At 42.0% G+C, this 12748-nt stretch overlaps 2 protein-coding genes across 8 annotated transcripts in view; one reads left to right on the forward strand and one right to left on the reverse strand.

The window, feature by feature from the left end:
* On the forward strand, positions 1-5633 carry gldn (gliomedin). Its single transcript, XM_028013791.1, has 10 exons — positions 1-732; positions 1113-1164; positions 1252-1269; positions 1390-1488; positions 3001-3093; positions 3193-3309; positions 3464-3544; positions 3624-3749; positions 3839-3989; positions 4073-5633. The coding sequence occupies exons 1-10, from the start codon at positions 208-210 to the stop codon at positions 4536-4538; spliced, it is 1728 nt and encodes a 575-aa protein (XP_027869592.1). The 5' UTR covers positions 1-207; the 3' UTR covers positions 4539-5633.
* The window catches only part of dmxl2 (Dmx-like 2), a 72627-nt gene continuing 65341 nt past the window's right edge, over positions 5463-12748 (reverse strand). For 4 of the 7 annotated variants that reach the window (XM_028013785.1, XM_028013786.1, XM_028013787.1 and 1 more), the window contains 10 exons: positions 11248-11334; positions 10924-11045; positions 10668-10806; positions 8952-9012; positions 8748-8875; positions 8580-8657; positions 8380-8471; positions 8249-8301; positions 7923-8140; positions 5463-7353 (listed from right to left, as the gene is read on the reverse strand). In XM_028013785.1, the coding sequence (XP_027869586.1) occupies positions 7144-7353; positions 7923-8140; positions 8249-8301; positions 8380-8471; positions 8580-8657; positions 8748-8875; positions 8952-9012; positions 10668-10806; positions 10924-11045; positions 11248-11334 (1188 nt within the window). In that variant the 3' untranslated portion in view covers positions 5463-7143. The remainder of the gene's footprint in view (positions 7354-7922; positions 8141-8248; positions 8302-8379; positions 8472-8579; positions 8658-8747; positions 8876-8951; positions 9013-10667; positions 10807-10923; positions 11046-11247; positions 11335-12748) is intronic. The other 3 variants (XM_028013790.1, XM_028013789.1, XM_028013788.1) reach the window with 1 other exon arrangement.

Below are 12748 nucleotides of genomic sequence, written 5' to 3' on the forward strand. Positions count from 1 at the left end.
CCTGCAGCAACTGGGTGCACAAACACATCCACAACTGTGTTTACCAGTCAGTCAGTCTTCAGATTAGACCACCATGGTAGAGGGCACACACTGAGGCTCACCGGGATTATTTGGAGCACTCGAATGGCTTTCTTTTGAATTCAATTGACCACAGTGATTTGGCATTTTGGACTTCCGACCCTAAGCTGGAACTTTATCCTCCAGTGAATGTTGAAGCACGTTGTGGACCCTCAGAAGCGAGGAAGTGAGGTTCTGACAATGTGGATCCCAACCCCCAGCATGACCGTCCCGCAGCGGATGGTGCTGTACGGGACTTGCGTGGTGGCGCTGGTCAACTCCGTGGGCCTCCTCGTCCTCATGGTCCAGCAGAATCAGCAGCACGCGCGGCTGCAGCAGACCGAAGCGAGGCTGGCCGAGGTGGAGCAGAGCTCGGTGGTGGAGTTCTTCCGGGAAGTGCCGAAGGGAGCGGCGGGGCTGCGAGCGGGCCCCGGGGACCGCTCACAATACCAGCAGTACTCCAGGAACAAGAGGAGCGAGGAGCTGGAGAAGGACCTGCAGCGGGAGCGTCACCATGACGACGAAGGGAAGGGGTTACGGCTGAAGGAGGCCAGCCAGGAGGTCGGGGAGGAGAAGGACGAGTTGAAGCTCGAGCTGAAGGACAAGCATCGACACGGCCAGCATTACAACACACAGGATGACATGATGATGATGATGACTTACTCCATGGTGCCGGTGAGATGCTTGTACTGTTAATCATTTCATTAAAGTCAGCCACCTTCCTGTTTTAAATCCTGTATTTAAATCTAATTGAGCTAAATTGGCTTATTCTATGATCACAGGCTGCAGATTTCATTTTATCCCAGTTTATTATGACGCATCCAAGACGATGAGCTGCTTAATGCCATGTGCAGATTACAAAACTACTATAACAACAGGAGAAGTTTTCAACCAATAAGATTCCTACATTGTTATTCGTATAGATCAGCATGGGCATAAATCAAAGTAATGTTTATCTGCACGATCACCTAAAATGGATTTAAAAATCTGCTCTTATTTTAATCCAATGTATTTTACTATCATCATAAATTTAGATATTCCTTCTTCCTCTTCAGATCAAATTGTTGATTGACATCTGCAACAGCACTAAGGGAGTCTGCCTCGCCGGTATGCCTTCATGAATTAGCTACATATTTATATGTAAAGACATAACTCACACTTTACTCATCAACAACCTCTCACTTTGCTTTGCAGGACCGCCGGGGCCACCAGGTGAGTGAAGCCTTACATCTTAAACCCAAATCTGAAATTGATCTTTTCCATCAGTGGAGGAGCTGCTTGTCTGTTCATTTTTAATTTTAATTTTTTCCTTTCTATCCATTTGCTGTGTAGGTCTGCCTGGTGCAGACGGCTTGCCAGGCCACAATGGGACCGATGGCATTCCAGGACTGAATGGACTGCCTGGAGCGGATGGAAAAAGAGGGAAGAAGGGTATGGAGAGAGGGAGGATCTACTCTGGCCATTTTTATTAAAGCTCCAGGCAGTTATGGGCATAATAGAGAGGAATTACTGGCATAATGGAACAATCAAAGGGCCAAGGATAACCTGAGGTTAAAAAGTCCACTACGAACAAACGCGCTCTACTCGAGAATTCAGATACATACGGGATAAATAAACATAAGCCCCACTTCACAGGCTGAGGACGGCTTAGCAATTTTTGGGGGCTGAAACATTTTTTGTAATCTTGCAATACACTGGTATTACATATTGTTCTTACACTTTTGAATTGTACTGCTCCGTCCTTTCACTTGAGCATAGGCATGACCTTCATAGTGCAGTTTATTAAATGCAACCATTCAATTATTGAATTATTTAAATCAATAAGTAAATAAATAAATAAATATTAATTAGGTTTATGGCACATACCGTCTGTTCTCTTTGATCCAGGTAAGACAAGTAAGACAAATCAGCTGGAACGCTGCTTAAAATCAAGATTTCAGTTTCGAAAAGTTTGAAGCCTCATCATTCTCAAACTCATATGGCTGCTGCTCGTCCAAAACCTGAAGGTATCTGCGGTGATAAACTGAGCATCTCAGGTGGTTTGTGCTTCATAAAAATTGTTGGCACACTAGAGGTGTGTGATGCTGCATATTTCGGTATTAATCCAATACCAAGAAAATACAGAGCCCATATCGTTAATATCGATTTAAATACTTTTTCATTAAGTTTGACACGTTGTCAAACTTCTGACCTTTAGATGCTTCTGTGTTTTTTTTCTTTTAATTATTTGTGTTCAATCCTCGGACAGCATTTAGACAAAGTTAATCTGTGAAAAACTTTAATGAGATGCTGACATGATTATTTTTGCAGTTTTTTCTAAATAAAAACGCAAAAATGATCCTTTGAGAGCAAATCCAAACAAAACATTTTTCTGAGGTAGAGTTGAGACCTCAAACTAAGACTAGACTGTGGTACAAGAATAAAATGAAACTTTAAGAGGGAATCTGAAACTAAAGTATCACGGACATGTTCATTTTGTGTTTGAATCCTTAACATGCAAAGAAATATAATGTTTTTGGTTCTTTATGTAAACACAGTAAATCTGAATCAATAAAAAGGGAATGTGTTGATTGTTTAGCCGTGTGAGCAGGCTGACTCTAACTGTAGATGATGATCTTTTTTTTGCTAGTTCGTCTCTCTTAGTCAGATATTTCAATGCTGCATTGTTTTACTCATGAATGGCAGAGGAGGTGGAAACAGCTCTTTTTTCCCCCACACTTCCAGCAAATATTACTCATTATTGTGGTTTTGGCCTTCAGCTGAATGACTTAGGAAAATCTCCCAATTCTCCCACGAATGACTTAGGAAAATCTCCCAATTCTCCCACTTCCACTTCACAATGGATCGCATTATGGATGCAACAAAGCCTGTGTATTAGTATTTCATCCAAAAGAAATTGTATATTGGATGAGTTTGTGCTGTCTAACATGATGTCCTCTACAGGACCTCCGGGTGAGAAAGGAGAACCAGGAGAACAAGGAGAGCTTGGTCCACCCGGAGAGGCATATGAATCATCCAATGATGTCATTGTTGAGGGTAAGGAGAAAAAGTAAAACCCAAATGCATTTTATTAGAAGCCTTTTTTTAAATTGCAACGGTTTAGACATCTTCATGTTGCTATCTTTTGTTGCTCAGGGCCTCCTGGCCCACCTGGCCCTCCAGGGCCTCCTGGACCCATGGGACCTCCTGGGCCTCAAGGGCCTCCAAGGACAAGGCACCACAGAGCTCACCTGCAAACCGCTCATACTCTGGGTAAACTTGGACTCTATAACCTTAAGGCTGATGAAACAATCATCCCATATTTCTGAATTTGACATGTTTACTGCTAGAAGTTTTCAAGCAGTTCAGCCTAACTTTCAGTAGTGAGAAGGGAAGAACATTAAACCAATCACACTGTGCCTGACAGGGTTGTTGCACGCCGTGCCAAACGACGAAACTTTGACCGTGAAACAAGCTGTGAAACTTCACGAAAAGCCGGTTAAGAAGGGTGAGCGTGTTGTTTTCCCAACGCTAGTAATCAATGACCTACAGACGTAAACGTCTGATCGTGTTTTGTTTTCCCTCAGAGTGCCTCATAAAGTCCCTGATAAATCCCAGAATTGTGGCGAAGATGGAGAGCACGTTTGGCACGTGGATGAAAGACACAGCTCACATGAACGATGAGAGGATATGGGTGGCAGAACACTTCTCAGGTGAGCCGCTTTGACTCTCTTCGTTTCTCCCAAAGAGGCCTCACATTGAGACGGTGGTTGGGTGAAGGCTGTGCCTAAAACTTCCTCAGGTCGCATGGCGAAGGAGTACCAAAACATGGCTGCTTTCCAGAACGGCAGCAGCGAGACGGTGGATGTTAGGAAGTTCTACCAAGGCTGCGGCCACACCGTCCACAACGGCTCCCTCTATTATCACGTCGCTGGCACTTCTACTATCGCCAGGTAAGTGTTATTTGTCTTAGAGCGGTTCCATTCCAGTTCCATTAGATTCGCTTCTTTTCGGTAAACTCTTCATCCCTTCCCAGATTTGACTTCAGAACCAGGAGGCTTCACACTCTCTACATAGACAACGCCTTGTTCAACAACCTGTCGTACCTGCTGACAAACTCCAAGACCTATTTCAAGATGGCGGCAGACGAAAACGGCCTGTGGTTGATATTTGCCTCGGGAGCGGATGAGAGCATCATGGTAGCCCAGCTGGACCAGAAGACCTTCTCCGTCACGTCCTACATAAACACCACGTACCCCCGCACCAAGGCCGGCAACGCTTTCATCGCCTGTGGCGTCTTGTACGTCACCGACACCAAGGACGCCAGAGTTACCTTTGCTTTCGACTTGCTGAAGGGGAAGGCAGTGAATATGACATTTGACCTGAGGTCTCCTGGGGGAGTTTTGGCTATGCTCTCCTACAGCCCGAAGGACAGACACCTGTACGTTTGGGACCAGAGCTACGTCAGGCTCTTTGTGGTCCATTATATCTCTGATGAGTGATAATCACGCAGACACAACCATTACGTCATGCTCTGAAGCAAACCCCGTGTTGACAAAAGTTACGCGCTACTAGATTTAGAGGGGGGAGGAAAGTTTTAACGTTTACAACAATTATATACATTAGTCTTCATTGTCATGTGGAACATTTAGTCCAAATGAGTCTGAACAGATTTTAAATCGTTTTTTTTTTCTACAGGAAACTGAATTTATATCGTTTGTGCGTTTGTTGTTGCATGAGTTGAAAGTGGGATTTCAGTGTTACTAAGACTGAATACTAATTGGGTTTTTTAAATATAATTTAGTATTTTTTCACTGCACATGTTAACATTTCAATATATTTAATGTTGCAACTTTTAACAGTTAGCCTAAGTAAGGCAGTGAAGGCACCACAATCTTTTTAAACACCATAAAATGACTTGTTTTCCCCACTATAAGTAAAAAAGAAAAAGCTGTGATAAATACCTGTTGTTACAAACTGAACCAATGATTTACCTTCTGTATCTGTTTTTGATGACAAATGCATGGCAATCCATATTTTGTAGAAAGTTTATACCCCCCAATTATCCATATCCATGGCAGATTTACATTTAAACTTAATTTCACCAACATATTACTTCTGTTTAGAAGTAACATTACAGTTTGCTGTGGCTGTAGATAATCTATGGAAATATGTAAATAAGCAGTTAAAAAAGAAAAGAAAAACACTCAGATTTTGAGGAAGGCTCGTCTCACTTCCTTTCAGAAACAAACTTTTAGGTTAAATGAAAACGATTTTAAAGCAAAATCTGCCAAGAATATGAATAATTTTGGCCTTAGCCGCACATTTGCATGTTTTCTACAGTTTGTGGTGAAACAGCATCAGTGCCGACTGATTACACTGCTCAATAAAAAAAACTTCTAAAATGAAAAAGAAAGCAAACCCGATGAAATAAAAATCATTTATTCACTTTACAAAGGTAAAACTGTTACCTTGACCCGTCTCTCACAAACACCCCCAGGCTCGATGGGCCTGGCAAACGTCTAACGATGATATTGGCTTTCTTAGCATGCACACACACAGCCACCCCCCCCCCCACACACACACACACACGAACAGCATTGGTAAAACTCCTAAAACACATACAGCACATGTAGTGGGCAGAAAGAGGGAGGAACACTAATCTCTTTAATAAATACCACACACTTAACAAAAGTCACAACTAATCCAACTGGTATGATACAAACCAAAAAATAAAGAAATGTCTTCATGTTTGTACAAGCGGTTGTTGTAGTTCATACTGTATATATATATTTATATATATTTATATAATTTATATAGTAAAACTATCTTAAACGCTTTACTACCAGGGCAAATAAAGCCAGACATTCATTTGTATACAACAGTTTCTTTGATAACCTATATATTTGAAATAAACTTTTAGTGTCTTCAGAATTTGAGTGCAAATATCTATTTTCTCATGGATGAAATAAAAACAGCTGGCGAGGTAAACACACAAACAGTAGACTGTTGCACGTTGTCCAATCGGAAACAGTAAAAGCTCTTACATTCCTAAAATAAAAGGCAATAAGTTAAAGCAGTTCTTCAAAGGAACAGTAAACCAAACACAAACATATACATACTTTAAATATTAAAATCTACTCAATTAAAACAACAACAACAACAACAAAAAGAAAACAACCCACAAACATACAAACAAAGTTGATAACATTTTGTGCAAAAACCAGTAGTGAACCTTTTGTGTTTCTGCTCTGGGCGGTCGGGTGTTTAGCGTTGGACAACACAGATGAAACATTAAAAGTTACAGTCACGGGGGAAGCGGGGCGTTCGATGTTCTAGCATGGAGGCTGTCGCACTAACAGGCGGGCGGGCGGGTAGGCAGACACGGCAGAGAGAACACACACTTGGATCAGGTCGAACTCAAACCAGGAGAGGCCACAGTGAGCGATGGGCAGCCAGTGATCAGTGGACGGGGGGGAAAGGGGAAGAGAGGCGTCGCCGTTAAGAGCGACGCGCCGTCGACTCTTCGGCGAGAAGCCGGAGGGGCCAAAACTATTGAAACGAAAAGCAGATTCCAACGACTCGAATCACACCGGAAACCACCGACTTAATAACGAACCACAGTGCTGGTTACAGTAGAGGCTAAAAGATTTCAGCTGTGGGCACAAAATGACGACAGTTACACACTTTTTTAAAATTTTTGCTTGAGCACTTTTACAGAGCACTATCAATAGACCTGTGATTGCACCGCGGAACGAGAACAGGACATGCATAGCTTCCCTATGGACACACTCTATGAGAAGAGATTCATCAATAAAATTACAACAAATCTAGCTTTTAAAATCAAGTATGATACCGTTTGCTTGTAACTTTTTGTTTTCAGCCTTTTTGGCGAAAAGAAACATTTGCAGCTCTGGTTTTGTCATTCTGGACAACATCTACTTCCGCAGAAAACCCATGACCTCTGCACACTCAAAGGTGCCAAAAAGCGTGGCAAGCTGTTGACGATATATCCTCACCTAAAGGCTGTTTGACGAGCCTTCGCATTGTTTTTTTTTTTTCTACTTGTCTTTTTCATCTTTGGACCCTGAGTTGTGGAAGCAGGCATCACAGGATGTCAACAATGCTGCTGGCGATGTTGTAGCGGTCAGGGAGAACCCTCATCTTCAGGGTGCCGTCCGCGCCGCAGGTGAAGATGCGGTTCCCCGGACGCGTCTCCACCTTCGTGACGCCGTTGCCGATGTTGCGGAAGATGGACTGCTTGGCGTGTTCGTTGCTGAAGGAGTGCATAAGGCCGTGGCCCGCTAGCTTCCAGACCTGGAGAGAAAAACACAGATTTGATATCTCTTTTTTTTTCTCCAATCAACATTTACAAACCTTTTTGTAGAGGACGTTTCACTGTTGCTGTTTAAACTGATTAAAAAAAAACACCTGCAAAAGCATATGTCTTAGCGTGTGAGCATTTAGAAACCTGTTACCTTTTACAAACACTGGAAAAAATGCCGGGTATAATAATTTATAACATTTACAATTTACTTGATTCTAGTTTGTACTTTAGTACCAAGATTCATTGACTCAATCTATTGTGATTTTGATCTGTAGTTCCACATAGTGCTATACCTAGCATAGTTCACTTCTCTGACTTTTATTTCTTTTTATGTGATTCATTTTTGTTTCTCCAAACAGAAACCGGATAGAGACCAAAGAAGGAGTGTCCAAAGACTTACAGGCTGTGGAATGTGATCCATTTTATTTCTTCTTTTTTTTTACTTAAGTCATATCTACTACTCTGTATTTATGCAAGTTACCAAAAAAAATATGTAAATCAGACTAAAAATAAAACATAAGATAAACTTTTTTTTAAAAATTCAATAAAAATTGGTTACCTTTATGTTTCCCTCTGCAGAACCGGTGACAAAGAAGTCCTCAAAGGGATCCAGAGCGAGCGCCTTGATGGCCGAGTCATGGGCCTGGAAAGTGTGCAGCAGCTGTCTCTGGCGGATGTCAAACACACACACAAAGCCTTTCCTGCCTCCAGTGATGAGCAGCTGCTGCTTCTGAGCGTACTCGAGGACAGTGGCCCCGTTGTCGTGGCAGGGGAACGCTGAGGGGGGCGCGGGAGGGAAGAAATATGAAGGATGCGTCACAGAGCAGCTTGTTATGGTGGAATAGTACCTTTTTTTTTTTTTTTAATAAACATCAAGTTTCTTACCGTGGACTATAGTATTGCCAGGTGAAATCAGAGTGTCCCACAAGCAAACATTTCTGCAAATATTAACATAATAATCAACCTGACTTAAAAACAAAACGTCTTCGATTTAGTTTCTCGGTGCGGACGCTTGCCTGTTGTCGTTGGACTGTCCGGCTGTCGCGATCAGGCTGGAAGACGTGATGAACGCAAAATCACCGCAGGTCTTGGAGTGACACTGCCAACTCTGACAGCAACAAAAGAACAAAAATGAAGAACAATGATTTCAAGATTTACTTGGAAGCTTTTGTTTTGTCGCTAACAGCCTGATATGAGGGCGGGGAGTCGACCTCACCAGGTAAGGTTTGGGGTTGGAGGACGTCTGGTTGACCTGCCAGAGACTGAGGAATCCCTCTCCGTCAGCAACTCCGCACTGCAACAGGAATTCAGAAAAATCAGAACAAGCCAGCAAGCAGACAAAAGACAACCAACATTCTCTCCCTTTCTCAGTACGTGTGTGTACCTTATTGCCTTGGGAGTTAAAATAGAGCCGGGTGATACGAGCGTTGCCCGCTTGTCTGAAGCAAATGAGCTGCTGCGGCCTGTTCCATTCGAACATCCTCACACTGCCGTCCTGAGCCCCCGTCATGTCTGAGGCACAAGCCAATATGTCAGAGGAAAATTCATCACAACTAACGGCTGAAACCAGTGAAGCGGAGTCACTTACAATACTGATAAACAGGGTGCGATGTCATCCTCTTCACATTATTTAGATTTCTTTTCATAATCTGGAAAAAAAAAGTCAAATAATAAATGGTTAATATTGACAAAGTCTTCTAAAACATCCAAAAATCAAGATTGGCATAATAAGAAAATACAGGAAGTGATTTAGAGCATTAATAGAATTTATGTACATTTATAAACAGTTAATTTATATCAGCTTGGTAACCGCCCACTTTAAATCTGTACAATTAGAGATGAATTTATTGGCAAAAAAAAAAAAGATTTAGCATTGTACTGGTGTTTGCGTGGCCTGAAGAGGAAGTAACGACTGAAACCAGATTCCTGAGGAGGCAGATGCTGAAAAACTGGGAAAACACCTGGTGGCTGCGGCCACTGAGGTTTCAGTTTCCACAGTAAGGGACGCACTAAACGAGCCCCACTCTGTTCTGTGGAGCGAGGAATCAAAACAAAGAGTGCTTTGAAGCTACGGATGAGGAAAAATAATACATGCAATAAAGAAATCTGTGTCTACAGTGAAGCACTGAGGAGGCTGGGTGATGCTCAGACGGCTTTCGTTCATCTGGCAACTTTTTAAGATTTTTAGCAAGAAAGTTAAAATGTCATCCAAACACATTAGGTGTTAAAATAAATCTGGTGCTTCGTGTCTTTTATTGCTGCTGTGAAGCATTTTTCTTGTCATTTAGAAACTTTGTAAAAAAACAAAGGAGTAAAACAAAAAAACACGCAGCAGCAAAATTTGATATACTCCCTAAAAGTGGAGTAAAAGTTTCCGTCTCCTTTTGTCTTTCTTTTTGTTCAGCTTAGGCCACCTTCAAATTCAGCTGTATACATCATATATGAGCTGAATGTTGCCCCACCATTGAACCACACATTTCCTCAAATCTATTTTCCAAAAAAATGCTCCTGGATGGGTCAAATATTCCACACGTCAGTACGTTTGTCCTAATAAGTAAATAAACCATAATTTAGAAAAACAATCAGAAATTTCTAGAAAAATTCTGCTTTTAAACTAATTTTTCACCTGCTAAAGATTCAAAAGCAAACACCAGGAACATTATAAAATGATCCCCTGTTTTTATTGCAGAGAAAAACTCCACTACTCAGCACAGCGGAGCATGAGGTTTCAGATCTGTAAAAACGACAGAAATAAGGCAGAGGATCACCGCCTGCCCCGTCCTCTTCACTGTATCGCACCGCACATTTATCAGCCCGGCTGGGACGCCGAGGTCTCCGGCTGTAAGGTACTGTGACGCAAATCTGCACCTTGGGCAGACGGCTGTGAGAGCTATCTGAGTTTATAAGCAAGCCATCTCTGCTGCGCGGAGCTGCCCTCTCCTCTGTATCAGCGCTCATAGACTCAGCAGCAGGTCAGGTGTTTAGTCGGCGTGGCTTTGTTTGGCTCGATGTTGATAAGGTTTAAAAACATAAACTTTGTCTGCGGATGAGCGGAGACTTCGAGCTAAAGATTGAATCTGACGTTTTATGTTCCTTCTGCAGTTAGTAAATACGAGGAATTTTTAACCAGACCAAAATAAAACAAACAACAACAAAAAAAGACCAAGAGTCACTTCACAGAGTTTTACCCAACAGCAGAATTGGGAAAAGAACCTGGTTTCCCCCTATTGTTAGAGGCTAAGAACTACCAACTCAACACTGCCTGGTGCAAAATTTGGAGATTTTACAACAAAGTAGCTCATACCACGCTGGCCCCCATGCTGGTCTGACCGCTACCGAGCCACGGCATGGATGCAGAGACTGGCATCGGAGGCGGTGCAAAGGACACGGAGCTCGCCTGGGCGATATTTGTGTGAGAGGAGCGGGGGTCTAAGTCGTCAGAGCTGCAAAACAAAACAGAAAAAAAGGCATTGTGCAGATTTAGTAGGGGTAGGGTTTTTTTGTGCTGGAATTAAACAACAAAAAACTAAAATTATTTTTTCATTTGATGCGACTCCGACCTTCGGGATTCCTTATCAAAGTCGTCTCCTATCCAGGTGTAGGGCTGGACGGCCACTAGAGTGGAGACGTCCACCTCCTGGACGTCGTGGGTGGATGCCAACACGATCTCATTGGAATTAGCCTGAGAAAAGAAGGAAGCAGGAAGGAAGAGGAGGAGGGGCAATGATTAACTGAGGGGAACTGCTTCTAACTTTATTGAAAATGACACACATTTGTTAAATTCAAGGACATTTTCTGACAAATGCCAATACACTTCTTGCACGTTGGCAAAAAAAATACATATTTCCAAGAAAGATTCTGGCATAAAATGCAAAAATACTTACCCAGTTAATGGCAAACGCCATAATTATGTCAGACTCCTTGTGAATGATTTTAGCCTTTCCTCCAGGATAGCCCAGATCTGCCTCTACCTGAACAGCAAAAGAAAAACCAAAGCTGAGGAGATATCAGAGCTACAGCTCAGGGATCTGAAGCTAGTCAGTAAAAGACAGAGAGATTGGCTCTTTGAAAAGAAGATTAAATTAATTTTCCGGTAAAATTAGTGAAGCAGGAAAGGACTTTAAATGTAAAATCTTGGCTTGGGGCATTCGATTTTTTGAGTTGCTTCAGAAAAGATTCCCGCACCATGAAGTTTCATTCAAATAAAAGAGAAAGGCAGTAATAAGAATATTACAGATGCATCTCAGTAAATTAGAATTATATCGGAAGGTTTATTTATTTCAGTAATTCAATTTTAAGAAATGAAACTCATACGGATTTGTTACACATAGTGATATATTTCAAACATCTATTTCTGTTAATTTCCATGATTGTTAACTCATACAACCAAAAATGTATTACTCTTTGAATATTTTATTGCACAAAACTAATAAAAATTCATTTTTACACAGAAATGTCACGACCTACGTTACCATTAGCAAAAGCTGTTATACTGGTTGTGCTAATCCAATCCTGAACCAGACATTATGTCAAAACAACTTAGCTAAACTGAGGGGGAAAAGGACTGGAGGATGGATTTTGTATTTCATTTGGAAACCAGGGTGGCCGGTGGAAGAAGAAGGAAATGCAGTGGGTGACCAACCTCTTCATGGTAGGAGAGGCTGCTAGCATATAGCCTCTGCATGCTAGCAGCCTCTCCTAGCAGGCAGAGAGGAGTTAGCCTCTCCAAAGCTAACGCAAGTGAATATCCTCCTCCTTATTTGTGAGTGTCGTCCGCTTGCTCAGTTACCGGTGTCGGCCCATCATTAATCAGATCGTATCCGGTTATGTAATGGATATAATCTCCTGCGACAAGAAAGTTTCAACCACTGGGTGCGCAATACTGTAGTCTTAATTTTGGCGCTGAAACCGCCCATTTGTTTCAGTAGGCTAACACTTTCTTGCATTACAACTATTTTGTTCTAAGAAACTGAATTTTACATTTCTTTTTATGTCAAAATTGGTAGAACAAATATGTATCACTCTATGAGCAGTGGATCTGTAAAACTGTTCCACTTTTTCAACTGAATTACCAACAAAAATGTCACTTTCTGATAGCACTTTAGTTTGTGGAGATGCACCACTGCATGGTAGACGCCTGGCTTCAATGTAAGTATAAAGGTTTTGTAAAAAAACACTGCACAGCTACAAAAGCCTCCGGCAGCCCTGACAGTGAGCATGCAAGTTAGTGGATCTACTGAGTGTGCCATCGCTTGCTTGCTTTAAGTCCAGCAGAATCAGTCCAGTTAGGCAGGAAAAAAGCAGTGAAAGGGAGACGTGTTATTTTTAGGATTTGGTTGTGAGGAGAAATGTGAACGGATGTCCCAGTGAGAGGAAAGGATCAAA

The sequence above is a fragment of the Xiphophorus couchianus genome, chromosome 4, assembly GCF_001444195.1.
Source record: "Xiphophorus couchianus chromosome 4, X_couchianus-1.0, whole genome shotgun sequence".
NCBI classification, from domain to species: Eukaryota; Metazoa; Chordata; class Actinopteri; order Cyprinodontiformes; family Poeciliidae; genus Xiphophorus; species Xiphophorus couchianus.